General features: G+C 49.5%; 1 protein-coding gene across 1 annotated transcript; it reads left to right on the top strand.

The window, feature by feature from the left end:
* The first annotated feature begins 8 nt into the window (after nucleotides 1-8).
* On the top strand, nucleotides 9-27813 carry ACADM (acyl-CoA dehydrogenase medium chain). The gene is made up of 12 exons (XM_044001321.1): nucleotides 9-147; nucleotides 1701-1788; nucleotides 4662-4759; nucleotides 4870-4939; nucleotides 6741-6841; nucleotides 7572-7652; nucleotides 19772-19902; nucleotides 20432-20540; nucleotides 21995-22135; nucleotides 23625-23720; nucleotides 25340-25588; nucleotides 26677-27813. The coding sequence occupies exons 1-12, from the start codon at nucleotides 115-117 to the stop codon at nucleotides 26746-26748; spliced, it is 1269 nt and encodes a 422-aa protein (XP_043857256.1). The 5' UTR covers nucleotides 9-114; the 3' UTR covers nucleotides 26749-27813.
* The last annotated feature ends 182 nt before the right edge of the window (nucleotides 27814-27995 follow it).

The following is a 27995-nucleotide window of genomic DNA, read 5'->3' as shown; positions in this document are numbered from 1 at the left end:
CCTTCCCCCGCCCCCTCCCCGATGTGGGCGGGGCCAGGAGCACCTCGCCCCTAAAGGTCTCGCCCTGGCGGTTGGAGGCCTAGCGGGATCCTAGCATAGGAGGCGGCCTGAGACATGGCAGCGACGGTGCTGAGGCGCGGAGGCCGGGTGAGCCTGCGGCCCGACACCGGGACTCCCGAGCCCCGCGGCCTGGGGCGGGAGGGGCCGCGCTGTCCGGAACGGGGAGGGATGGAGGGGGGAGGATGGAGGCTCTCCCGGCCCCGCCCCGCCTGCCCCGCGCCCCCTTCCCCCCAGGTCACTGCCCCCCATCCCTGCCCTTCCCCCGCCTCCTCTTCCCAGGTCAATACCCCCCAGGTCAATGTCCCCTCCGCTCCCAGGTCAATGCCCCCTACACCGCAAGTCAATACCCCCTCCCCCCAAGTCAATGTCCCCCCCTTCCCCCAAGTCAATGCCCCCCTACCCCCAGGTCAATGTCCCTTTCCCCCAAGTCAATGTCCCTTCCCCCCAAGTCAATGTCTCCTCCCCCCCAAGCCAATGCCCCCTTACCCCAGGTCAACGTCCCCCTGACCCCATCCCTGTCCTCTCCACTAGGGTCTGTGGCTCCTGGGTCAAACCCTTCATCTGGGCTGCCTGGGACTGAAAAGGAAGGGGGTTTAGAGCCCGAGAGAGGTTTGAAGCCCCAGGGTTGAGAGTGGAAGGGACCCCTGAGAGGATGTAGGCCACCCCATCCTTCTACAGATGGGGAAACTGAGTCCAGGTTCCCTGAGTCACTGGCAGACGTTAAGAGCCCCACTGGGGAGCTTCCCTCTCCCCTGTCCCCCTCCCTCTCTCCCTCCTCCTCCTCCCCCTCCTCTCTCCTCTCTCCTCCTCTTCCTCTTCCTTCCCCCCTCTCCCTCCTCCTCCTTCCCCTTTTCCCCTTCCCCTCATCCTCCTCTTTCCTCCTCTTCTTCCTCCCTCTTCCCCCCTCTTCCTCTTCCCCCTTCTCCATCTTTCTCCTTCCCCCTCCTCCCCCTCCCCCCTCCTCCCCCTTCCCCCTTCTCCCTCCTCCTCCTCCCCCTCCTCTTCTTCCCCCCTCCCCCTCCTCCCCCCCCTCTTTCTTTCCTAAGCTTCCACCTGCAGCCAAACATCCTGGGGGGCGGGGGGAGCGGCTGCTGCCCTTGACATTCAGTCATCTCTGACAGCTCGAGGTCAGAAGCGGGTGTCCTGCCAGCCAGGCTCCAGGCACTTTGGACCTCGATGTGCTGGAAAGAGAGGGTGACTTTGGCCCTCGGCCAGGACTCCCTGGCTCCCTCGGGAGGGGCGGGGCTAGAAAGCTGTTTGCCCAGTAACCGGATCTGGCAACCCCCCTGAGGCTGCATCGACTCCCTTAAGAGTAACCCGCAGGCCCAGTGGGGCGGGGGGCTGCTTGGCTGGGAGAGCCCCAAACAAGCCGCAGCATCTGGTGCTTGGTGCTCAGACACCCCTTTCTCCGTAGCTAAGCCAACGCTCTCTCGTCTCCCTGGCCAGCTGTGAGAGCAGATTTGGAGACCAGAGCCCTGGGTTCAGATCCCGGCTGCCAGTGGTCCCCCAGTTGGGGAGGGATTGTTGTCAGCCCTTAGTGCTGTTCTCTTTTGGTTCACTGACCAGAGAAATAAAAACGTGGGGGGAGGGGAGTTCTGTATCCTCGTGGTCAGGACATAATCGGCCCTCTCTCTTGGTAGGTGCTGCAAGGCTTTTCGCACAGCGTTTGGAGGTCACAGCACACAAAAACTCATCCAAACCGTGAGCCAGCCTTAGGATTTAACTTTGGTAACTATTGAGGTTGTCTTCAGAGGGGCCAATCCCAATTGATGCTCTGTACTACCTATGTCAGCCACGCCCATTATCAGCCACGTGCACACCTCCGCCCATCCCCTCCTAAACATCAAGGCAGCTCGCTTAGAAACCATGATGTCCGAGAAGTTTGGGTTCAAACTAGTTTTTTGGAACTCTCACGCTTTCCCTTAGAAAGAATTATTGGTGCCTTCATGCCGGCCTGTCACCAGACTGGGAGTCCCTGGCCTCAGCGCTGCCATTCTCCTGACAAGATAACGCCTCCAAAGATCAGATGGGGCGGCAGGAAAGAGTCGGCCGAGGGACTTAGAAATGGGGGGGGGAGGGCCCTCTACTGTGGGAAGCCCCCTGCTAGGGGGAGGGAGGGGCTGTGTGAGGCCAGCTGTGGTGCTCCCAAGGTGGAGTTCCTGTTCTCCAGTCCAAGAAAACCCCATTTCCCACTTTTTCTGGGTGGGAATCTGGCCGGAAGCAGAGTTTGGAAACGGGCGGTTTGTCTTTTACCACCTCCCTTTTCCCCTTCCATGCCTGCTACCCTGTCAGCTGCCCTGGCATCTCTGCAGACAAGGGCAGTATCCTCAGCAGCGCTTGCGGGCCGGACAATGCGCTAAGCCCCGAGAGCGCGCTGGGACTTGTGTCTAATGGGGGAGACCACATGCAAATGAGCATGTCCAGACCAGAAGCAGATGGAGATGGAGTGTATGCGGGAGGGCACAGGGGTCTGGGATGGTGGAGTCAAGAAGCCCCCGCCATAGAGTGGACAACTGGTCAACTCTTACTCAAGTGTCAGGCAGCAGGACTCTGGTTGAGGTCATTTCACACTAAGCTGTGAAAGATAATCCTTCACCTCTCCCAGAAAGTAGGCCAAAGGTGGAGTGAAAGCACTTGGACCATGGGGCCCAGCCTGGGATCAGGGCCAGCCTCTCCTCCTGCCCCCCCCCTTCCCCTCTGGTGCTCGGCCCTCCTCCATCATGCGCCTCTGTGGAGGAGCCCCGTTTGTGGGCAGGGGGCAGCTATCTGGGCAAAGAGGGAGAGGCATCCCCCCTTCCTGGCGCTGCCCATGGGGTCTAGCTGTCTCAGACGAGTCCACAGGTAAAAGAGGACGTGGCAGTGTGGCTCTTGGAGCCAGTGAGTGACGGGCACCTGATGGAGAGACGTTGGGTTGGGATGAGCACATGCACGGGTGGGTAGACGTGCTTGAACCAGCATGGCTCCCCGCTGCTGTGGCTGACTCCCAGGGGGCTGTGGCGGGCCCTGTCAGCTCCTCCTGGGAGTCTTCCCTTTGTGGATGGACTTGTGGTCCCGAGCCAGGAAAGAATCGGCTCCATCTCGGGGAGGAGAGGTGAGCGCTTGTCTCTCGGCTGATTTCCCAATCCAAATGGAAGCAGTTGGGAGTGGGCCAGGACTCTCAATGGCCTGTTTGGCACCGACTATGTTCCAAGTGAGAGAGTTCAGTGTTTGCAAACTGAAGAGACAGCAGGAGCAGGGCATTCACTTAATCCTCCCTTTAGGTAATGGCTGTGTTCTTCCAATGTTGTTGTCACCCAAAGCCTGTCTAAAACCATCTTGCAGGGAGGGATCCTCCCTGGGGGGAGAGGGCTGCTCCCCCTGTCAGGCGAACCCCTTAAGTCATTGATCTAAGGGCCCTAGCTGGCGTGGGATCCCCTCAGGGGTCTGGCCTCTCCCACCTCTCTGGTCCTGACACCCTGGGCCTTTCACAGCCCCCAGGGAACCCCTTTGTTCCCACTGGTCTCCCAGTCTTTGAAGGGTCCTTTCCTTTTCCACCATCTTTCCAGGCCCTGCGGAAGGGCCACCTCCCCCCATTGGCCCCTTCCCTCACCATCCACCATCTGAACTCTTAGAATTCTTGGGTTCTTGGGGAGTTTGTCCCTTTTACAGATGAGGGAACTGAGGTTCACAAAGGTCATGGCACTTGTCCGGGTGTCCGCAGTGGCGGGCCTCTAGCTGGGCTGGCTCCATCCCTGGGTTTCTCTGCTCTACTCTTTCCACAAGTCTTCCTTCCAGGGACACCTGCCTTTCCCTGCCAGTCCTCTTTTTTTGTCTCTTTGTTTTGTTTTGTTTTGTTTTCTGAGGCAGTTGGGGTTAAGTGACTTGACCAGGGACACACAGCTAGTAAGTGTTAAGTGTCTGAGGTCGTATTTGAACTCAGGTCCCCCTGACACCAGGGTCAGCCACCTAGCTGCCCTGCCAGTTCTCTTAGTCAGCAGATCTGTATATGGGTATGATTATTAAGTAACCGCTGTGTTCCTAGGAGACTTAGGCCACGATTGTGCTGATTTATATTCTCCCAGAGAGATACTTGTCTATTAACTGAAAAGAGCAGAACTGTCCAGGGACCCTGCTTAGTGAAACAGGAATCATTGGAAGGCAGCAACCAGGTGGCACCGTGGATCGAGCCCCGGGCCTGGAGCCAGCAAGACCCACATTCCTCTCTGGCCTCAGACACTGACTAGCTGTGTGAGCCTGGGCAAGCCACTTCACCCTGTTTGCCTCAATTTCTTCATCTGTCAAATGAGCTGGAGGAGGCCATGGAAACCAAACTAGTATCCCTGCCACTAGAACCCCCAATAGGGTCCTGCTGAATTCCCCCAGAAAAGCCTGGCTGGCCACCCTCACTAGAAGGAGTAGCTCTTCCTGGGGGGTGCTGGGGGTGCGCTCCTCTTGGTGTAGTTGGATTGGGGCTGGCCCAAGAGGCCAGGGACAGAGGCTGGCTCGAGTCTGGCTTCCTGGTCAGGGCCCACACTTGTACGGCCAGAGCTTCCGTCTGCGGGCCTCGCTGTCGGAAGGACACCTCCTAGCCCCTTTAACACCTCCCTGCCATCTTCCCGCAGAGCTCACAGAGCAGCAGAAAGAATTTCAAGACACAGCTCGAAAGTTCGCCAGAGAAGAGATCATTCCTGTTGCCGCCGACTATGACAGGAGTGGCGAGGTCAGTGTGGGCGGCCTGGAGGGGCCAGGGCCTAGAGGCCGCAGTCTGGAGGGGGTGGGGGCAGGATGGCGGTCACTGTTCTCACTGTCTCCCCAACTCTTTTCTTGTAGTTTCCTGTTCCCCTTATAAAGAGGGCTTGGGAGCTGGGGCTGATCAACACACACATTCCGGAGAGTTGCGGTGAGCCGGCTCCTGCCTTTCTTGAGTGGGAAGCTGTCAGGCTGAAACGGGGCAGGAAAATAGGGCAGGTGTTTGGTTTCCACCTTCCCAAGAATCTGCCCAGGAGATGGGGGGCTTAGCTTAGATGGCAGCTCCAAATTCCACCCAGAAGCCATTGGTTCGAGCAGACGAGAACGTGTGGCTTATACCTGAAAGTCAGCAGTCTGTCCGACTCTCTCTCTCTTCTCTGTGTGTCTGTCTCTCCATCTTTGTCTCTGCCCCTCATTGATGAGTTTATCAGTTCTGCGGTCCAAAAATAGGTCTCCCTGGGACCACCCTGGTGATGAGCCCCCCCCAGCCCCAACTTTCCTAGAGTTGGCCTGTACTCAGAGCCTTAAACCACTCTCGGGTGGGCATGGCCAGAGGGAGAGCCCACTGCTGGCACAGGCTTACTCCATGCTACAAGGGAGCTTTGGAGTAAGAGCTGGGCAAGGCCATGTGGCAGATCCAAAGGTGGGCTCAGGCACACTTTGAGGGCAAATGATGCCCTTGGAAGCAGTAAGACGGTGACATGTTTTAGGTGAGGGGACGGTGGGTTGGCCCGACTCTGTGCTGTGGAACCAGCCTCTGCCCTCCTGAGTCTCAGGGAAATGCCAGCTTCCTCTCCGACCCTGTGCTAGGCCTTCCTGATCCTGTCTTCAAGGATACGGGATTGGGGGGAGGGCGGTGCAGAATGTTTTTAGGCTAGAACAGTGAGACTGAGACACTGAAGGGGCTTTATCCGAGTTTCATTTTTGACGTTCTGCTTATTATTTTCAATACCGTGTGGCTAGTGGGTCACAGACTGTCACAGCAGCCCTCTTCAGCAAATGCATGCTGTTTTCATTTCTATTGGATGTGTTTTGGATTCGGCATTCAAGGCCTTGTCACCTCTTGTTGGCTGTGATTTTGGATTTGTTTTCATCTCCAGGAAGAGTTTCCCCAGGTGGTGACTGGGTGCTTCCTGCACTATTCTGTCACGGAGGGGCAGCCTGGGATTGACTCTGAATCCTGACCAGACTCTTCCCTGTGGGAGGGGGGGAGGAAGGAGACAGTCTGGCACTCGTCCCTGGAAGCCCAGATCTCCGCCCACCCCCCCCCACCCCCGCCCAGTTCTTGGCAACATTTACTTGGCTTTGTGCTTGGCAGTAAGGAAGTGCTTGCCCTTGGCCTTGGCTTGGGTCCTCACCCACTTTCTTTGGGCTACATGTTACCATTGAGGCTGCAGTGTGGCCCAGATGGGCCCCCAGGCAGGCCATGGAAGCCACCACACTGTGGTCTTCTGGTTAGGCCCTAGAGCCGCCTAAGAATAAAAAACCAGGCAATAGCCAGGTAACTGTCTTCTCCTACAAATACCACCAGAAACTGGATTGTTCAGCAAAAACAAAAGAGAACAGCCCAGAGGACAGAAGCCCCAAGGGTGTGTGCTTGGTGTGCCCAGGCCTGAGCCCCACGGGGCCTCTGCTGGCCAGCCTTCTCAGGGCACTGGAAGCCTTTCTGCCTTCCTTCTGGGCTCCCATTCAAAGCTGAGGAAGCTCGAGGCTACTCGGGCTCTCGTTGGCTCTGGGCATTCCCTGCTCTTCCGTCCCCTCCGGGTCTGACGTGAGGTTGGCCGCCCCTCCCAGAGGCCCCCGGCTCCTCCCGCCTGCCTCCCACCTGGGGCTCGTCCCGCCTGCCCCCCGCCTGGCCTCGCCCAGGGCCCACACGGCAAGCAGAGTCACCCCAGTGTGCTGCCGTCTGCCCCTGGCCTCTTGTGCTCTGCTCTTATTTCCAACGTCAACAGGTGGCCTTGGACTTGGGATATTTGATGCGTGCCTCATTACTGAAGAGTTGGCGTATGGGTGCACAGGTGTTCAGACGGCCATTGAGGCGAATTCTTTGGGAGTAAGTGACCCTTTTGGTGCGGGGTGTGTGGAAGTTAGGGTCCCCCCCCAGCTGAAGCTCTGGGGCTACATTGGAATGTTGTGTATAAATCCCATTTTCCTGTTGGCGTGTTCCCAAGTTATAGATCAGTAGCTATGGGGAAGGAAGCTCTGGTTAGAGCCAAGGGATTATCAGTTCCACTCTGTATTTATAGTACAGACTCTAGTAAAGCTTGGTTAGCTGAAAGCTTACACCCCCACAGTGGGGTTTCATTGTATGCTCTTCCTTAAAACAGCCTCAGCCAGGCTTGAACTCCACCTGTGATATTTATGGCTGAAGCATCAGCCCCTTGCAGCATCTGGTGGATGCTTTGGTTCACCTCCTGCCTGGGCCCCTCTCTCCATGAGAAGAGGCGGCAGAGTGTGACTTGGCTGTAGTCTGGTCCCTTTTTGTGGACAGTCCAGTGGCCGAGTGGCTTATCACCGGCCACAGGGTGGGAAACCTGGGAAGCCCTTGGCAACTCTCTGGCCACACGTCCAAGCCTTCCTCGATTTATCCCCGTCTGTGAGAGCAGTTTTCTGCATGTTGTGTGAGTAGGAGGCATTAGCGCTGGATGGCGTCGGGTCCCCTTAAAAACAGGTTGAGTGTCGCCTGTCGATTCTCCAAAGGGAGCGGCTTGTGCTTCTGGGAAGTCAGCTCGAATTCTGTCTCTTTTCCATATTGAATGGCACGTGATCCTTTTCTTCCATAGCAAATGCCTGTTATCCTTGCCGGAAATGATCAGCAACAAAAGAAATATCTGGGGAGGATGACCGAGCAGCCAATGATGTGTGTGAGTAGAGTCTATTCATTGACACTATTCATTAGTCCATTTGTAAACAAACTCCGGGTTTTAACGCCATTGTTGGAATTGCCGTGTGAAGTAAAGAGTGATCTTGCAAGCCACCAGAAATCTGGAGGGCAAGGGGGGGTGACAAAGTTTACTCTGAAGGCTCCTTCCCACAGACCCATTTTAGAAATTAGACAGTCCCTGCAGACCCTGTGTCCCTTTTTCCTGGGGCACCTGGCCTCTCAGGCTGCATTTTTATACTCAGAACTCAGGGGTCACCTTGTGTGTGTGGCATGGGCTTGGAAACTCTGTAATAACAGGGGGCTTATGGTGAGCTCAGACACGAAAAACTGTCCAGTGAGTGACTGAAAAGCCACGGTGCCTGGTGACATTCTGCTGTCCGTGCAGCCGAGTGGGCCCTCAGAGGACATCCCACAGCCTCACCACTGAGAAAGGCCTGTGACTCCACCGGAGGCCTCGGTGCTCAATTCCACCCTCTTAGCAGTAGAGCAGCCGACAAACAAAATGGCGCATGGCACAAAGCTGGGGGGGGGCTCCTGCTTGTGAGGCCCGAGGAATCAGGACCTCCGGAACCTTCAGGCACGATTTCATGTCCGATTATGCTTTGCAGGGCAGATAGGAGGAGACTGACTCACATTTCATTCATTTGTGCTCATGACAGTGAAGAATTTGAAGTTGGGAAATGTAAGCCTTTGGAAGATGTACCTCAGCACGCTGAGCACTGGGCGTGGGACCGGAAAGCTTCACTGTCCTGAGTTCAAATTTGACCTCAGACTCTTACTAGTTGCGTGACCCTGGGCAAGTCACTTCACCCTGGTTGCCTCAGTTTCCTCATCTGTAAAATGAGCTGGAGGAGGAGATGGCCAACTCTGCCCAGAAAACCTCAGATGGGGTCGTGGAGAGTCCGGCAGGATTGGAAAATGACTGAACGACAACACATATAATTACTGGGGTTAGCTTTGTGCCACAAACCAGGAGAAGGACTTCAGAGAACCTAGTAAACAGGAGTTACTTGTTGTGTGTACATCGGTTAGATGTCAGTGTTTCCTAAGGGGCTGGAATCATTTCCCCCAAAAGTATGCTTTTTTAAAAAGTATTTTATTATTGTCCAGTTACATGTAAGGACAGTTTTTCACATTTGTTTTCACAGGATTTTGAGTTCCAAATTTTTTTCTCCCACCCTCCCTTCCCTCCCTCCTCCCCATGACAGAAAGCAGTCTGATATAGGTTGTGTATGTACAATCACATTAAATATATTCCTACATTAGTCATCTTGTGAATGAAGAATCAGACCACAAGGGAGAAACCTCAAAAAAGAAGGGAAAAAAACAGTCCAAAAGTAGAAACAGTATGATTCAATCTGCATTCATAATTCACAATTCTTTTTTCTGGATGTGGAGAACATTTTCTATCATGAGTTCTTCGAAACTGTTTTGGATCGTTGCACTGCTGAGAGGAGCCAAGTCTGTCCCCATTGTTCATCACACAATGTTCCTGTTACTGTGTAAATGTTCTCCTGGTTCTGCTCCTCTCAGTCAGCATCATTTCATGTAAGTCCTTCCAGGTTTCTCTGAACTCCTCCTGCTCATTGTTTCTTACAGCACAATAGTATTCCATTACATTCATATACCACAACTTGCTTAGCCATTCCCCTATTGATGGGTATTCCCTCAATTTCCAATTCTTTGCCACCACAAAAAGAGCTGCTATGAATATTTTTGTACATGTGGGTCCTTTTCCCTCTTCTATGATCTCTTTGGGATACAGGCCTAGCAGTGGTACCACTGGGTCAAAGGGTATGAACAGTCCCATAGCCCTTTGGGCATAGTTCCAAATTGCTCTCCAGAATGGCAGGATCAGTTCACAGTTCCACCAACAATTCATTAGTGTTCCAACTTTTCCACAGCTTCTCCAACATATGTTATTTTCCTTTTTTGTCATATTAGCCAATCTGATAGATGTGAGGTGGTACCTTAGAGTTGTTTTAATTTGCATTTCTCTGATCAGTAGTGATTTAGAGCATGACTTCACCAGAAAACTGCCTGTTCATATCCTTTGACCATTTCTCAATTGGGGAATGACTTGGAGTCTTATTTTATTTTGTTCCCTATATATTTTAGAAATGAGGCCTTTATCAGAAATGCTGGCTGTAAAAATTGTTTACCAGTTTTCTGTCTCCCTTCTAATTTTGGTTGCATTGTTTCTGTTTGTACAAAAACTTTTTAATTTAATGTAAACAAAGTCTTCCATCTTGCATTTCATAATATTCTCTATCTCTTGTTTGGATGTAAATTGTTTTCCTCTCCAAAGATCTGAGAGGTAGTAAACTAGTCCTTCCTCTCCCAATTTATCTATGGTATCACCCTTTGTGTCTAAATCTTGAACCCATTTTGACCTTATTTTAGTATAAGGTGTAAGATGTTGGTCTATGCCAAGTTTCTGCCGTACTATCTTCCAGTTTTCCCAGCAGTTTTTGTCAAATACTGAGTTTCTATCCCAGAAGCTGGAGTCTTTGGGTTTATCAAACAGTAGATTACCATAGTCATTTACTACAGTGTCTCCTGTGCCTAGCCTATTCCATTGATCCCCCACTCTATTTCTTAGCCAGTACCAAGTAGTTTTGATGACTGCCGCTTTATAGTATAGCTTCAAATTTGGTCCTGTGCATTTTTTTTCATTAATTCCCTTGATATTCTTGACTTTTTGTTTTTCCAGATGAATTGTTATTATTTTTTCTAACTCTATAAAATAATTTTTAGGTAGTCTGATTGGTATGGCACTGAATAGGTAAATTAATTTAGGTAGGATTGTCATTTTTATTATATTAGCTCGACCTATCCATGAGCAATTGATATTTTTCCAATTACATAGATCTGATTTGATTTGTGTATAAAGTGTTTTGTAATTGTGTTCATAGAGTTCCTGGGTTTGTCTTGGCAAGTAGACTCCCAAGTATTTTATATTGTCTACCATTACTTTAAATGAAATTTCTCTTTTTGTCTCTTGCCACTGAGCTTTGTTGGTCATGTATAGAAATGCTCATGATTTATGTAGGTTTATTTTATACCCTGCAACTTTGCTAAAGTTGTTAATTGTTTCAAGCAGTTTTTTTAGTTGATTCTTTAGGATTCTATGAGTTTACCATCTGCAAAGAGTGTAAGTTTTGTTTCTTCCTTGCCCATTCTAATTCTTTTAATTCCTTTTTCTTCTCTTATTGCTAGAGCTAACATTTCTAATACAACATTAAATAATAGAGGTGATAATGGACATCCCTCTTTAACCCCTGATCATTTTGGGAAGGCCTCTCACCTATCTCCATTACATATAATGCTTGCTGATGGTTTTAGGTAGATACTGTTTATTATTCTAAGGAAAGCTCCCCCTATTCCTAAACTCTCTAGTGTTTTTAATAATCATATAATTTTGGTTAGTTTTCTTATTGATATGGTTGATTATGTTGATAGTTTTCCTAATATTGAACCCGTCCTGCATTCCTGGTATAAATCCCATCTGGTCATAGTGTATTATCCTGGTGATCACTTGCTGTAATCTCCTTGCTAATATCTTATTTAAGATTTTGGTATTGATATTCATTAGGGAAATTGGTCTGTATTTTTCTTTCTCTGTTTTGGCTCTTCCTGGTTTTTGTATCAAGACAATATTTGTGTCATAAAAGGAATTTGGTAGAATTCCTTCTTCACCTATTTTTCCAAATAGTTTGAATAATATTGGAATTAATTGTTCTTTAAATGTTTGGTAGAATTCACTTGTAAACCCATCTGGCCCTGGAGATTTTTTTCTTAGGGAGTTCATTAATGGCTTGTTCAATTTCTTTTTCTAAAATGGGCCTATTTAAGGATTTTATTGCCTCTTCAGTTAACCTGGGCAATTTGTATTTTTGTAAATATTTCCATTTCATTTAGATTGTTAAATTTATTGGCATACAGTTGGGCAAAATAGTTCCTAATTATTGCTTTAATTTCCACTTCATTGTTGGTGAAATCACCCCTTTCATTTTTGATACTGGTAATTTGGTTTTCTTCTTTCTTTTGTTAAATCAAATTAAACAAAGGTTTATCTATTTTATTGTTGTTTTTTTCTTTTCATAAAACCAGCTCTTAGTTTTATTGATTAATTCTATGGTTTTCTTGCTTTCAATTTTATTAATTTCTCCTTTGATTTTTCAGGATTTCTAATTTAGTATTTAGTTGGGGATTTTTTAAAAAATTTATTATTTTATTTATTTATTTTTGGCATGGCAATGGGGGTTAAGTGACTTGCCCAGGGTCACACAGCTAGTAAATGTCAAGTGCCAGAGGCCGGATTTGAACTCATGAACTCCTGAATCCAGGGCTGGTGCTTTATCCACTTCTCCACCTAGCTGCCCCCTTAGTGGGAGATTTTTAATTTGTTCTTTTTCTAGTTTTCTTAGTTGCATGCCCAATTCATTGATCTTCTCTTTCTCTTTTTTATTCATGTAAGCATTTAGAGATATAAAATTTCCCCCAAGCACTGCTTTGGGTGCATCCCATAGGTTTTGGTATGTTGTCTCATTATTGTCATTCTCTTGGATGAAGTTATTGATTATTCCTATGATTTGTTGTTTGACCCACTCATTCTTTAGGATAAGATTATTTAGTTTCCAATTAATTTTCAGTCTACTTTTCCATGACTCTTTTTTTTTTTTTTTTAGTGAGGCAATTGGGGTCAAGTGACTTGCCCAGGGTCACACAGCTAGTAAGTGTTAAGTGTCTGAGGCTGGATTTGAACTCAGGTACTCCTGACTCCAGGGCCGGTGTTCTATCCACTGCGCCATCTGGCTGCCCCCATGACTCTTTATTAAATGTAATTTTTATTGCATCATGATCTGAGAAGGATGCATTTACTATTTCTGCCTTTCTACCTTTGACTATGAGGTTTTTGTGCCCTAATATATGGTCAGTTTTTGAGTATGTGCCATGTACTGAGAAAAAGGTATATTCCTTTCTATCCCCATTCAGTTTTCTCCAGATATCTATCACATCTAACTTTTCTAACATTCTATTCACCTCTTTAACTTCTTTCATATTTATTTTGTGGTTAGATTTATCTAATTCTGAGAGGGGAAGATTAAGATCCCCCACTAGTATAGTATTACTATCTATTTCCTCTTGTAACTCATTTAACTTCTCCAAGAATTTGGATGCTATGCTACTCAGTGCATACACATTTAGTATTGCTATTCATTATGTATTGTACCTTTTAGCAAGATGTAGTTTCCTTTCTTATCTCTTTTAATTAGATCTATTTTTGCTTTGGCTTTGGCTAAGATAAGAATTGCTACCCCTGCTTTTTTGATGTCAGCTGAAGCATAATATATTAGGGAGGGGGCAGCTAGGTGGCACAGTGGATAAAGCACCGGCCCTGGATTCAGGAGTACCCGAGTTCAAATCCAGCCTCAGACACTTGACACTAGCTGTGTGACCCTGGGCAAGTCACTTAACCCCCATTGCCTCACCAAATATATATATATATATATATATGTATGTATATATATATATATGTATATATATGTATAGATATAGATATGTATTTGTATAGATATATACCTATATATACACACACACACACACACACACACATATATATTAGGGAGGCCTCTCCCCTCCCGATGTACCATTCCTGGCCCAGTTGGGGCCTGGCCTAGTTCTCTCCCTAAGCTGCCCTTTAGGCTTTGACCCAGGCCTGACGCCCTCCCAGGCTCTTTGCCAGGCTTCTTCCCTGTGCCAGTAAGGCTGATCCAGGGCACCTGCTGCCCCCGAGGGCTGATGCCCTCCCAGGGGCCTTTCTTCCCTCTAAAATACTTGGTGCCCTTGGGTGTAGACCTTGAAAGCCCAAGTTGCTTTCTCTTTGTGGGCGCAGGCAGAGCTGGGCCGAGGACCCGGTTCTCTGAGGTTTGGGGGACATGTTGGCCGGGCCCTGGTAGCTTCCTAGGTGCCAGTGTCCCCGAAGGCGAGGCCTGAGAGGGGCCGTCCCAGCCCAGCTCAAGGGCAGGTGGGGAGGATGTCCTTACGTTGTTTACAGCGCTCTCACGCTACCCACGGGGGACCCCGAGTGTCCTTTCGCAGCGGAGCCATCCCCACGGCCCCCAGGTGATTCCCCTCGACATGGCTCTGGGGCCAACCCAGGGTTCCACGTGTGTGAATGAGGGCCTCTCCAGGGACCCCGCATTCCTGCTCTGAGCCCTCCTTGTCTCCAGCTCTGGATGCATGCTTAGCACGCGTCCCCAATTGGCATTCTGGATGAAAGTGTGTCCTTGTTGGGGCTTGAGGGAAGGGAAGCCTGTCCCATCATCTGTTGGGGGGCAGTGTCCGTATTCTGTGCCTTTGAGTCTGGGGGAGGAGCCAGAAGCAGAGTTGTTGTAGCCGAAGAGGTCCTTGGCCTCGTGGGTCCTTTTCATCATCCTTGAGACAACCTCCTGCTGCCATCTCAGCCTTTCCCAAACTTCTTAGTTTAGAAACTTTGCTGGAGCACAACCCTATCTTAATTGCTTTGCTAATTTGAAATTTTACTTATAAACTATTTGATCAGATATGGGCTTGTAATTTAGGGTTTTAGAACGAAAAGCATCAAAGGTTTATACAGTTAGATGTTAGGGGATTGGGCCTGGAGTCAGATAGGACCATGGACGCTTGAGAGCAGGGTGACCTTGGACAAGTCACTTCACTGCTGCCTGCCTCAGTTTCCTTATCTCTAAAGGAGGGATGATGATGGCCCCACATCGAGAGATCACATCTGCAGACTTGAAAGTGCTCTAGAAATACCTGCCGCTATTTTCACCATTAGGCTCTAGCTTGATTGCTTTGCTAGGCAGGTCTAAAATTTCATCTCGGAAAAAAGATGTTTTCATTTTTCATAACCTAATTCTCAAATACACATTCCCTTGTGGAAAGCAGTCTCAAATGCCCTTGCTGTCCGGGTCGAAGACAGTAGTCACTGAACTTCCGCTAAAATTAGAACTGACCCTCCCAAAATGCTGCTTATTCCTGAGGAGAGCAGACGGATCCTTCATTGATTCATTTGCCAGTAATGGAGTGTTCTGGGTCATTTGACCCGGGCTGGGTAGGTTTTCCTTCGGAGGTCCCTGTGACACGAAGGGTTTGCAGTCCTTGCCATTGACACCTGGTTTGTCTTAGCCCGGGACTAAGTGCCCCGTGTGAGCGAATGTTCCCCATCCCTGGAGAGGACTTCTTTCAGCCCCCAAAGAGGTGCCATCCTCGTCATTTAGGGGACAAAGTCCCCCTGTCTTCATGCTCCTTGGGCCCCTCCAGCCCTCACTGACCATAGTGACCCCGGCAGTTATGTATGTATTATTTGGCTGTGGTAGTCCCCCACCTTTCCCTGTGAGGCAGGACATGGGTTTCCTTTTCTCTGGGACCATCATTGGCTTTTCAGTTACTTGGCATTCAGCTTCCTCTTAGTCGCTCTGTGGGCATTCCGTGTCTTCTCTCAGCACCGCTTGCCTCTCGAGGCTTCCTCTTATTACATCACGTTGGTGTGCCCCATTTCTTTCAGTTCTGCATTCAACAGCCCTCCCCCTTTCTCAGCGCTTGGGGGCTTGGGGGAGATACCTCCTGGACCAAAGTTGGGGGGTCTTTTGCCTGGATAGTTTAATCAACATTTCTTGAATTATTTCAGTGCCCACCCTGCCCCTAGTCATAGTCTTCCAGGACAGAACTGAGAAAGTAGTGGCGGCGGCAGCAGCAGCTCCCATTTCTATGTAGGGCCTACTGTGTGCCAGGCTCTGGGCTAGGTGCTTTATAGTGATTATCTCATGGGATCCTCACAGCAACCCTGGGAGAGAGGGAGGTGCGGTGATTATCCTCCTTTTACAGATGAGAAAACTGAGGCAGAGGTGAAGTGACTAGCCAAGACTGCTACCGCCGCCGCCACCACCACCACCACCACGTGGTGCAGTGCACAGTGTTGGGCTTGGAGTCAGGAAGACCTGAGCTCTGTGACCTTGGGCAAGTCACTTTACCCTAAGATTTCCCCATCTGTCCAGTGAGCTGGAGAAGGACGAGGCAAACCATTTGAGGATCTCTGCCAAGATAACCCCAGATGGGGTCACAGAGTCGGACACGACTGAAAATCGACTACACGACTTGACGTTTCAGCTCCTAGTACTTGTGGCGTTTCTTTTGTGCTTGAAGGTTTGGAAAGCACTTAACAAGCGTGACCCTGCAAGGGAGAGCACAGACAGATGAGGAAACCAAGGGAGCCCAGGTAAACACTTGCCCAGGGCCACACAGCTAAGAAGAAGCTGGGGCTGGGTCTTCCTGATCCCAGGCCCAGCCCTCTCCGTGCACTTCTCCACCCCTGAGAAGCTCCAGAGCAGGCTTCATGTGGTCCCACTGCGTGGCTGCTTGTCTCCCCAACAGCCTTTTTCTCATGCACTGAGAGCTTTGGGAGCTGATTGACTTTAGACCAAATTCCCATGCTCAGTCCAGCAAGCATTTATTAGGCACCTGCTGTGGGCTGGACGGGAAGCAAAGCAGTCCCTGCCCCAAAGAGCTCCCATCCTGGTGGGAGTGTCAGCTATTGGACCTGAGGGAGGGCACACACAGTGGGGATGAAGAAAGGCCCGTAGCTGTGTACTGAAGGGCACAAAGGCACGGGGGCTGGAGAAACCGAGCCCGGGGTCAGGGATGGAGAAGAGGCCTCTGGGATGGTGGCTGGAGAGGTGGCTGAGGCAAAGGATGGAAGAGCCGAACAGCTAGCGGAGCCTGTGCTGGGGGCGGGGGGAATGGCGCCGCTCTGTGGGGGTGGCCTGGCCTGGGGTGCAGAGAGCTTGCACCCCTGGGGAGGAGGGGAGGGAGAAGCAGCGCCAGGCAGGACGTGGCCCGAGAAATGACCGTGAGAACTTGCAGGGACATTCCAGGTGAGTGTCGGGGTCAGAAGCCAGATGGAAGTGAGGCGGGAAGGGCTCACGGCCTTCTCTAGGAGTCTGAGAGGGGGAGCGCAACCTCATGGTGGTTCTGAAGTTTGGGGTTTGTAAGGACAGAGGCCAGGACCCTGTGCGTGGGAAGAGGTTGCAGATTGGAGGGCAGAGGGCAGGGGAATGGGGGCCTGTGGGTGAGGATGCTGGCCAGTGCCCACCATCGGAGCCAGGTACATTGGAGAAGGGGGAGCCCGGCCAGCCAACCTTCTGGGTACTGCCCGGGGGCCCTGTTTTTTCTACTCTGTGGCCATGTGGCGCGGCCCCTGACGCGGATCGTGTCCTCGCACACCCATGTTGGAGTAAGTTGCAGGAGCAGATGGCTTTGGGCCGCTCCCTGAACCATGCCTATGTGGCTTCGGTAGCCCCTCGGCCCAGGGCTTTCCTGGGGGTCAGAACTGGACTGGTTTGGGCGGCCTTCCTTTGCTGAGGATGGTCACTACAGGGAGTTCCCTGGTAGCAGGGGGCCACCGCCATACCTGTCCTGAGGCCCTCCCGGGAGTGTGAGGAGAGACAGCCCAGGGTCCCCTGGGAACGAACCTCCTGGCTCCTGCTCTGGGACCCGGGCCTGCTGGGGCTTCTGTGGGCTGTGCTTCCATTGTGTTACTGGGAGACCGAGCACACCTGTGTGGGGTTACCCAGTGATCCCTTAGGGACAGCTGCTCAGAATGACCTGCTAAGTGCCCTCAGCGAGATTTCCATGCCTGTGGCCACATTTGCCAGTGTTGGTTGGTTAGGAGCACAGCCAGCAAATGGGGCAGTTCTTTGGAGAGGAACTTCTTCTGGTGGCCTGGTCGAGTCCCTGGCCTTCTCATCCAGGGCATGGCAGGAAGGCCACGGGCCGCTCCAGGGACCACCACAGACTCCTTTGGGACGCTGACCGACACGCTTGCCCCAGAATTCCTGGGTATCCATCACCTGGCGCGGTGGGGAAGCCCTCACGCAGTGTTAGGGTCCACACTCTTCTGGTCTTGGACCAGACAGGGGAAATCAGACTCTGCCTGTGCAGGGCTCGCCTCCACCTGCCCCTTGGGGAGGTCCTGGGGCACCTCAGGCATGCTCCTCCTCTCGCTGGCCCCCACCTTGTTTCCCGCCCCCCTTCTGCCCCCCAAGCTTGTCTGGAATGCTCGCTGGGACTCCATGGCCTCCTGTGACTTCAGCTCTGGAGAACCGGTGGACCCTCTGCCCACACTCTTCATTCCCGCCAAGCGGGGCCACTCGCAGCTGTGGAAACAAGGAGACTATTCAGAAGTCCTAGTTTTGTCGTTTCCCATGGAGAGAAAGGAAGAGATGACATCATTCCATAGGAATGAATTCAGCAAGCACCAGGTGCTGGGGTGTCGAGATTTGAAGACAACACCTGACGGCTGGGGAAACCACATGTACTCACACATCTAAGTCTGTGTAAAATACAGACGGTGAATGCCAGGTATTTTCAGGGACAGGAAGAAAGCACTAGTGACTGATGTCATCAGGGAGCGCTCCCTGAGGACATAGTACCCAGGGCTCCGAGAAGCATTCTGTGTGGAGAACCCTCAGGGGCAGGAGATGAGGCTCAGCCTAGGAGAAAGAGTAAGAAAGAAGGGCAGTTTGCTTCCAATAGAGACTGCCCTGGCTGGAATAACTGATCACAGGGAAAGAGATTTCTGTGCCCGGCACTGGAGTTTGTGTTTCGTCCAAAGCTTCTCTGACAGTAATTTGGAAAAGACCAATGCACCGGGAACTCCCCCACTAACTCAGATTTTAACGGGAAATACTCAGCAGATGGAACCGAGGCCTAGGCACAAGGAACCAATAGAAGCGCGCGGCTCAGGCCTCTGAAATAGGGTCAGGAGTGCCTGGGGGCAGAAGGAGCTGCGACTGTCAGAGGACCCAGAGGACGAGGGTCCCTCTGCTTGAAGTGAATGAGATGGGAGCCCAGGCCAGAAAGGCGCCACTGCTTGTTTTCTCCTCCAAGGAAAATGGTCACACGGAGTTTGTAGAACCATGAGAGGCAAAGCCAGAGGAGAAAACCAGCGGGCCTCCAAACTACATGCTCTGTTACTGGAAAAAGTGACCCGTGTCAGGGACGAGCCACTGCTGCCAGCAGTGCCACCAGATCGGAAGAGGGCAGATGGCCGACCTCCTTTTGAAAAACCGCGGACACCTGACCATCTCCTCCTGCGGCGCCCATGAGTGTTTCCACAACAAAAGCAAGTGCACCTGCTGTGGACGCTGGACTTTGGTATCAGGAAAGCCAGAGGCCACAAATGGCATGGGCTGGGAAGGGCAGGACTGGAGTGGACAGGACAGAAGAGGGCCCCAGGGGAAGGGATCGTCCCTTCAGGAGATGGTAACCCTGAATTACAGAAGAATGGGGCACCCACGGGGGCCCTTTGCAACAGCCTCCTTTCTTATCATTAGATGAAGAAAGGGTCTGCCTGGAAGAGGCACCATCCAAGCTTAGCAGGCCTTATCTGCCTCTGGGCCCCAGTGCTGGAGACCAACACAACCGGCCAATAAATGCACATGTAAATCTGCCTGCAAAAGAAGGAGATGCTTGGATTCACAATAATGTTACTACCATCTCCCCCAACACTAGCACCTTATCAGGATGAGTCCACCCCTAGAGACAGGGGGACCCAGAACCTGCCCATAAAAATGAATATCCACAAGAAAATAAAGGAGCAAGCTTAATGTCTTCACAAACCTCCTTAGGCTCTCATTGAGGATCTGGGCATTTGCCAACTTGCCAACGTAGACCCATTTGAAAAGGGAATGCCCACCAACTCATCCGGGGCCATCCCCAGGGCTCCTGGTGTAGATCTTGCCACTGGACCCAGATGGCTCTGGAGGAGAGAATGAGGCTGGTGGCCCTGCACAGCCCTCCCTCACTTCAATTCCCTGCAAGTCATGACTTCCCCCGATGTCACGGTCCTCGTCAAGAAAGAAGGACAAACAACAACCCACCAACTCAGTCTTTTACGTGGCTTCCTATTAGTCTAAATATTTGCACTTATTTCAATGGTTAGGGTTTCTTGTGCCCATCTAAGATCTTGATTTAGAATGACACGTGTTCTAATATTCCCGCTTGTCATGTGTTTCACCATTAATTTGTCGAGACTTTGATGTGTTTGTTTTCAAGGCTTACTGTGTAACAGAACCTGGAGCGGGCTCTGATGTGGCTGGCTTACAGACCAGAGCAGAGAAGAAAGGCAACGAATATGTTATTAATGGTCAGAAAATGTGGATAACCAATGGAGGAAAAGCCAACTGGTAGGTTCATGGAAGGGTCTGCCTCCCTTGTTTTCTGCTCAGCCTGAGACCCAGTCTCTTCTTTCCCCTCCCCTTCATCCCCTGAACTAGTCACAGAGTCGCAGGACAAGAAAGGCCTGGGGAGGGACTGACCATCCCGAGGCCAAGAAGGAGTCAGAAGGAGCTGGTGTTCTCTTCTGTGACAAGATACTTACACGATCATCAAGCACGTACTAGGTGCTTGTTAAGTTCTAGTCACTCACATTGTGCTGGGGAAACTGTTCATGTTTGTGTGAATGTGTGTTTGTACAGTGTGAACATTGCACTCACGTGTGTGCAACACAACCACAGTGCACACACATGCACACACTCACACCTGTGTGTGTACATACCTGCACACGCTTTCACACATACACACAAACCCAATGAAAACAAAGCAAGTGGGAGCATGAATTCCACAAGACCTAAGCTTTAGTCGACATCCAGGATTGGCTGAAATAGCTGAGACTGCCACAGGAACCTGACGCGTGTCCTGCATGTCTTCCTCTAGGTACTTCCTTTTGGCTCGCACCGATTCTGACCCCAAGGCCCCTGCCAGTAAAGCCTTCACCGGATTTATTGTCGAAGCAGACACCCCAGGAATCCAGATCGGGAGGAAGGTACCGTGGGTGTCTGTCTGTAGCTAAGGGCACAAAGGATTTCTCCTCAGCTCAGAATAAAGCAGGCACTTCGCTTTCATGGGTTGTTTCTAGGTTGAAATGGAAAGAAGTCTTGTGTTGGTCCATGGAAGGCTGTCCTTCCATTCAGAAGCTTTTTCCCCTTTGCAGCTTCTGCCCCGTTCTCTGGTAGTGAACATGTCCTTTTGAAATGGGTGGCTCTGCCGGGCAAACAGGCCCGTCCTTCAGCCTGTCTCCTTAGGGTGTGGGCTCCAGCCCCAGAGCACACTGGGTAAATCTGTGCTATCCCGAGCGTGGGCCCTGCCTCCACCGGCCCAGGCAGATGCTGGTGTCTTCTCTTTTGGTAAAAATGCCATCTTGGATTGTCTTCCCCCTTAGAAATCTTGAGAACTGGTCCTTGTCGCCTCCGGCAGGACTTTGGTCACGTCTGGTTGTTGTCACCCAAAGGGCTGAAAGAGCTGTTAGCATCGAAGGACGGGTTCTCTAGCTAGGCTCTGAATGAAGGGCCTACACTGTGGCAGGCCCTAAATAGCCTTGGGGATACAGAGGAAAAGCAGACAGTCCCCGGCCCTGGGCCCAGCCGCTTCTGTTCTAATGACGGAAACAACACATCTAAGTGACAGTAGGCATGATAGAAGACCTTGGAGGAACGGGCAGTCAGCTCGAGTCTTCAGAGAAGCCAGTGCGTGGTTCTCTGAGGTGGGGGCTGCCAGGGCATTCAGGAACAGACGGGCTTCCAGGAGAAGACGGAGGAAGATCTGCCGGGCCTTTGTCGAGGGCGACATGCTTACCGAACATCCAGTTCAAAGTGTCCAACACTATAGGCGAGGAGAGAGGCTCGCTGATGGGGTCAGAGCGTGCAGAAAAAAGAGAAGGCAGAGCTGTGGGGGCGCCCACCGTGAGCGAGTGTGATGGAGGACAAGGAGCTGGGAGGGGGCCAGCCGGCTGAGAGGCCGCCCAGGAGACCATCTGAGGGCCGGAGAAGAGCCCTGGGGAGGGCCAAGGAGGGAGGAGCCTGCCCAAGAGAGGGGGGGCGGCGGTCTTCGGGGACCACTACGCCCAGAGGGGTTGGCCCTGCTGAGGAGCCCCAAGGCCCCTGGCCTGAGGGCTGTGCAGGGGGCACACTCCGTCTGCGCCATCTCCCTCATCCTGCACTTGCCCTCTGCTCTTTGTTAAGCTGGGGGGACCCCCCACCCCCACCCCGGGCCCATTCATTCAGGCTCCTTTTGAATTGTGACTCTCCTCCAGGACACTTCTGGTTCCTCACAGACCTACTCAGAAACAGCCTGGCTGTTCTTGAACCAACATGAAATTATTAACCTATAGTTCTTTTCCCAGAGCTTTCTCCATTAAAAAAGTAGATGATGTATGCAAAAAAAGTAGTTTCAAAAACATTCCTCAGGAAACGTCTGTGACAACCACGATGTGCTTTTCAGGAGATAAACATGGGCCAGCGATGCTCGGACACCCGAGGGATTGTCTTTGAAGATGTGGTCGTGCCCAAAGAGAATGTCCTCATTGGGGAAGGCACCGGCTTCAAAATTGCAATGGGAGCCTTCGATAAGACCAGACCTCCCGTAAGTTAGCGTGGCGCCTTGATCGGGTTTGGACCTTTGGGAGAGTCTTGTAACATTGCCCCGCTGCGGTGCTGTTCCCCACACTGTATCCTTGTTGGCCTTGAGCTTCTTGCTATCCATCTTCCTTCTTATCCTTCTCCCAAAGGTTGTGAGCTCTGCTGATTCTCAGTGGTGGTGATAGATATAAGCAATGGCAGCCGGGAGAAGGTGAACCTCCTTGGGGCCTGGCCTCATCGATAGGGCCATTCTCCTGTGTCCCCGGTGAAGCCTGCCCTATCATTAGGAAGGAGGAGCTTTTTCTTCAGGCCTGATTTCTAAAATGAGTAGACAATGCTGTTGGAGGGACTCACTCTTGTCTTTCTTAATGTTCTGGAATCCCCCACTGCCCCAACCCTGGACGGTACAGAGGTCCAGAGAGCAGCCTCCGACAAACAGGAGGAAGAAGGCTGCTGGGTGGGGGGCGGGGAGAACTGTCATACCATTCTCTCCCCATCCCACCCAGCCTGCGCCACAAGTGGCCCGTGGCCCTCCAGTGAGAGAACTTGTGATGCATCTCTAGTGTTTAATTGGCAGTCAACCAATGAGCCGTTTTTTTGTTTTTTTCTTAATACTTTTTTTTTTGGGGTGAGGCAGTTGGGGTTAAGTGACTTGCCCAGAGTCATACAGCTAGTCAGTGTCAAGGGTCTGAGGCCTGATGTGAACTCAGGTCCTCCTGAATCCAGGGCCGGTGCTTTATCCACTGTGCCACATAGCTGCCCCTTGTTTTTTTTAATAGTATTTTATTTCTTCCCCATTATATGTCAAGATAATTTTTAGCATTCATTTTTACAAGATTTTGAGTTCCAAATTTTCTCCCTCCCTCCCCTGCCCTTTTCTTAAAATGGTTGTCAATTTGATGTAGGTTATATATGTTCAATTAGGTAAAACATTTCCATATGAGTCACAGTTGTGAAAGAAGAAACAGATAAAAAGGGGAAAAAAACCATGAAAAGAATAAAGTGAAAAGTTTGTCCATCAGTTCTTTATCTGAATGTGGAGAGCATTTTCCATCATGAGTTCTTTTGAATTATCTTGGATTCTTGTATTGCTGAGAAGAGCAAGTCTATCACAGCTGATCATCACATAGTGTTGCTGCTACTGTGTGCAATGTTCTCCTGGTTCTGCTCACTTCGCTCTGTATCAGTTCATAAAAGGCTTTCCGGGTTTTTCTGGAATCTACCTGCTCATCATTTCTGACAGCACAATAGTATCCCTTTACATTCATACACCACAACTTGTTCAGCCATTCCCCAATGGAGGGGCATCCCCTCAATTTCCAATTCTTTGCCCCCACAAAGAGTTGCTGTAAATATTTTTGTACATGTGAGTCCTTTTCCCTTTTTGATGATCTCTTTGGGATACAGACCAAGTTGTGGTAATTGCTGGGTCAAAGGGTATTGATCAACTTTTTTAAATGGCATCTTTCCTTGGTGTTCTCTCACAATCTCAGGTGGCTGCTGGTGCTGTCGGGCTTGCACAGAGAGCTTTGGATGAAGCTACCAAGTACGCCTTGGAGAGGAAGACCTTTGGAAGGGTCCTTGCGGAGGTAGTACCACAGAGGGGATTGAAAGTACAGAAAAGCCCTGGAAATCGCAGTGTCTGCTCCCTTGGAGTGGAAGAGAAGGCCAGGGATTTTTACAAGGGTCCTGGCTGGAGGGGCAGAACTGGCTCACAGCCTCCTCTGGAGTGTCCTCGCATCTCCCCCAGCTGCTTAGAAAGAGTTGCTTTTAAAGCATTAACTGATTTCTTCATGTTCTCAGTGGTGAGAAGGTGACATGAGCTCTCAGAGAGACCTCTAGGCCTGGTTTGGTCATAGGTCGTCTGGGTTGGGCTACCCCCAGACCACAGGCATCTTCAGGGGCCACTCTCATGAAGAAGAAGCCCATAGGAACCTCAGGGTTTCCCTTGATATGTGAATGAAGTGAAAAGAGTTGCTAAAAGATGAAATGCCCTATATTCAAATGGTTTTCCTTTTGAATTCCTTGTACATAATTTGATTCTCTATCTAGACAGGTTATAAGTTCCTGGGGAAGTGGGTCTGATATTTTCATTCTAGAGCTAATACTAGAAAAGCCAGTGTAACTCCTGAATATTTATCTGAATCACCTACTGACTTCTGGTCGAGGTGAATAATAACTGGACTTTGTTCAAATAAACTCAGAAAAATCTCTTTCTCTTGATACTCAGCCATAGTTTTAGAAAGGCACACTTATTCACAACCAAACAGAACTCCAATACAAGTCATGTTTAAAACCTATAAACCATGTGCCTCTGGTTGATGGAGGAAAGAAGTGAAATCTTGTTGACACAGGGTGTGACTGTGTCTCTACTCAACGTAAGGAGCACGGGTTACTATTAACTCTGGCCAAGGCCTGCTCTACGTGCCGGGAGCAGGAAGAGAAACGGCAATAAGCAGTCAGTGCTAGAGCCCCACCAGGGGTGGTCCAGTCACTTTGGAGTCAGTGGTCATTCCTGTTTGACCCAGAGGTCCTACAGCTGAGCGTAGGGGCCAGAGGAGTCAAAGACAAGTCTATGGGACCCAGTCAACCCCCATCTGCTGAGGAGTGAGTGACTCAACAACTTGTGGCTCAGACAAGGAGTGGAATATTTCCGTGGGTGGGTAAGAACCACAAATGTCAAGGTGTTAGAGAAGTGTGCAAGGACTTCCGTGAAGTGAGGCACTGTTTAAACAAAAACAGGAACACCAGATGCTCAATAACCTCAAAGGAGGTTCGTCTCTCCCTCCAGAAGGCACAAGTGGGCCCTCTGGAGGAGTGGGGGGACCTGATGTTTTTATTGGTTTTGCTGATTTGCCTTTTTCAAGACTGTAATGAGGGTGTTTGAGGAGAGGAGCAGGAGAGATATAAAAGCAAAACACACAAAGAATAAATTGCTAAAAAAGCCCAATGAATTTGGCATATGGTTAAAAATGAAAGTTTATGTCACCTTTTTTCTTGGTTGCATATCTGACTATTTAATTCTTAGTGGTACATGTTTTATAATCACCTGAAATGTTTTATAATTTTTCCAGAAATAAAATTCATGCATAGTGGATTGTAGCCGGAAAAAAATGTATTAGCATTTTTGCCATTTTGTGTTTTATCTCAAAGTTATTTTTAGACGAATAGTGTCTCTTGTCCTCTTGTTTCTTCCCACTAACCTTAGCATCAGGCCGTGTCCTTTTTGCTGGCTGAAATGGCAATGAAGGTTGAACTGGCCAGGCTGGCTTACCAACGAGCAGCATGGGAAGTTGATGCAGGCCGCCGCAATACCTACTACGCTTCCATTGCCAAAGCGTTTGCTGGTGACATTGCAAACCAGCTGGCTAGTGATGCAGTACAGATTTTTGGAGGCAACGGCTTTAATAGTGAATACCCAGTAGAAAAACTCATGAGAGATGCTAAAATTTACCAGGTAGGTTTTTAATTTAAACATTGTCGTAGAGTCAAAATGTACCAAACCAATCAAATGTACATTTCTCCTTGTTTAAGAACTAAATATCGTATTTTCAGTGAAATGTGTGAATCTTCCCAGATTCTGGCATCTCCTTCAGGCTTGGAGTGTTGTGAGTTCTGTTAGCCTTTAGGCCCCCACCCCATGAGCCGAACAGGACACAGAGGCAGAAAGCACCGGACCGGGCCTCCAGGAGCTGCCCGTTGAGCTGGAAACAACCTTCCCTGTCTTCTCCCCCTACTCTGCATCCAGTGCCCCTGGCCTCTTGGCTGCTCCTCCTGCTGGCTCTGCACACTCTCTCCCTCTGACCCCCATCTCTGGCATGCTCTTCCTCCCTGGTTCTCTTCAAGTCCCAGCCAAAATCCCACCTTCTACAGGAAGTCTTCCCTCTGTTCACTGTCTCTCTAGCTCATTTGTACGTTGCCTCCCCTGTTAGCCTGTGATTTCTTTGGCCTTTCTTGATGCAAAACAGTCACTTAATGAATGTTGATCGATGGAGTTGAGAGCTGGAGAAGGGCACTGGGGTGAAGAAGTTCAGGCCTTGTTAACTCTGTTCCCTACAATATATTGCCTTTTTCAGCCACATAAAGAGGCTTTTAGACCTCACTGTCCAAAAGGGGTAGTATTGCTAGGTTTCAAGGTTCTCTTCCATGAAAAGTCAGTTAACTTGGTGATTCTCATTGTGTCTCGATATCAAAAAAAGAAACGATATTTACATCCCGATCGGTTGTTTTGATTTGTTAATAACCTGGCCTCATAAATATGAAGAAATTAAAATTATTTTTGAGTTTTCAAAGAAAACATTTTCTACTATTCCCTCAGGTGTCACCTGGAGTTGTTCAATGGTCTTTTCCAAAAGAGCCTCTTGGTTTGTTTTGTTTTCCAACCGCTCATGAAGCATAAAGTAGGTGCTTTCAGTAGTTTTCTGCAGCAGAGTTTGCTGACCGTATCATTGCTCACAAAACACGAAAATAACATTCCGTGATGGATTAAATAACAGTAGAGTTACTAATGTGCTTACAATGAATACACTCTTTGTATTTTCTCAGATTTACGAAGGGACCGCTCAGATCCAAAGGCTGATCATAGCTCGAGAACACATCGGCAAATACAAGAACTGAGAAAAGCTCTCCTCAGTCAAGGGATCGCTCAGGAAATGACAGAAAAGGGGAAAGATCCGAATGTATTTGCTGGTGAAATGAAAAAAAATCAGATGTTATCTCTTCGACCCTAAGAAAGAGATTATAATGACAGTTTTATACTCTGGTTTAACAGGAAATCTTTTGCTTCATTAAAGTACTTGCGTATTATTTCTACAGCCCTTGTATTATAAAGCACCAAGGGAATATTTCTAATTACTTGGAAAATGGTCATTTTGAAAACTGCAATACTGAAAACTCCTAGGATTTCTAGCAGCCGAAATGAGGGATAGTGATCTAAGCAACATTAAGACTCTCACCTTTATTTTTGCATCTTCCCCAGGTAGCAAGGCTTACATTGTTCACTGAGGTTCCTACTTCTCACATTCAGGACAGCAGACAGGAGAAGGGGGATGGCCTGATGCTAGTAAATAATCCATGACTGTGTCCACTGTACACCTTCCAGACTCCCCCCTGGAAGGGTTGTTTGTCTCTAAGGCTGTGACTGGGATGGGGGCTCCCACCAACCCTGCACAGAGCGATTCTGCTGTCTATATCTCTTCATAGGCCAGTACCTAAAGGCAGGAGAAAATCTGCTTCAGCAGCAATCGATTTCTCGCTCACCTTTTTGTTTGTTTGTTTGTTTGGTAAAGAGAGCTAACTTTTTATTCTATGTAGGAGACTGTGTTGGTCTCTTAGTAATGTCTGTACCCAGTCTTCTTATTTGCACCTATTTTTATAGGGAATTTAATCTCTCTAATGAACAGTTGATGGTGTAGCAATACTCTAGGCATATTTTACTGAGAGAGAAAAATTGATCTGTTACGGCATTTGTTTTGATTTTGAATTTAATAAGCATATCTCTAAAAGATACAACCCACTTTATTTATTAAACTGGCCTGTTAGACCATTATCGCTGAAAATGTAAATATTATGAAATGATGTAGGAACTAAAGTTCATGAAATGTCATCTTTATAATGCCTAAGCATCAAATATTGTATAATCTTATAATGAATTATCAAAATAAATTTTTTTTGCAAAAATTTTTCCTGCAGGGGTTTCCTATTAAAATTAGTTTCTTGAAGTTATAAATAATAAACCATGTCTACATTTTTAACTGAACATTCAGGTTTGCAACGCTAAATTATTTTTGACTTGGTCAACACCCAAAGGTTACAGAGATTGGACATCAGTGTGTCCATATGAGAATGTGCAGGAAGACACTTGA

The sequence above is a fragment of the Dromiciops gliroides genome, chromosome 4 (genome assembly GCF_019393635.1).
Source record: "Dromiciops gliroides isolate mDroGli1 chromosome 4, mDroGli1.pri, whole genome shotgun sequence".
Lineage (NCBI taxonomy): Eukaryota > Metazoa > Chordata > Mammalia > Microbiotheria > Microbiotheriidae > Dromiciops > Dromiciops gliroides.
Note: the sequence above shows the minus strand (reverse complement) of the source record. Positions and strands in the feature narration are given on the sequence as shown.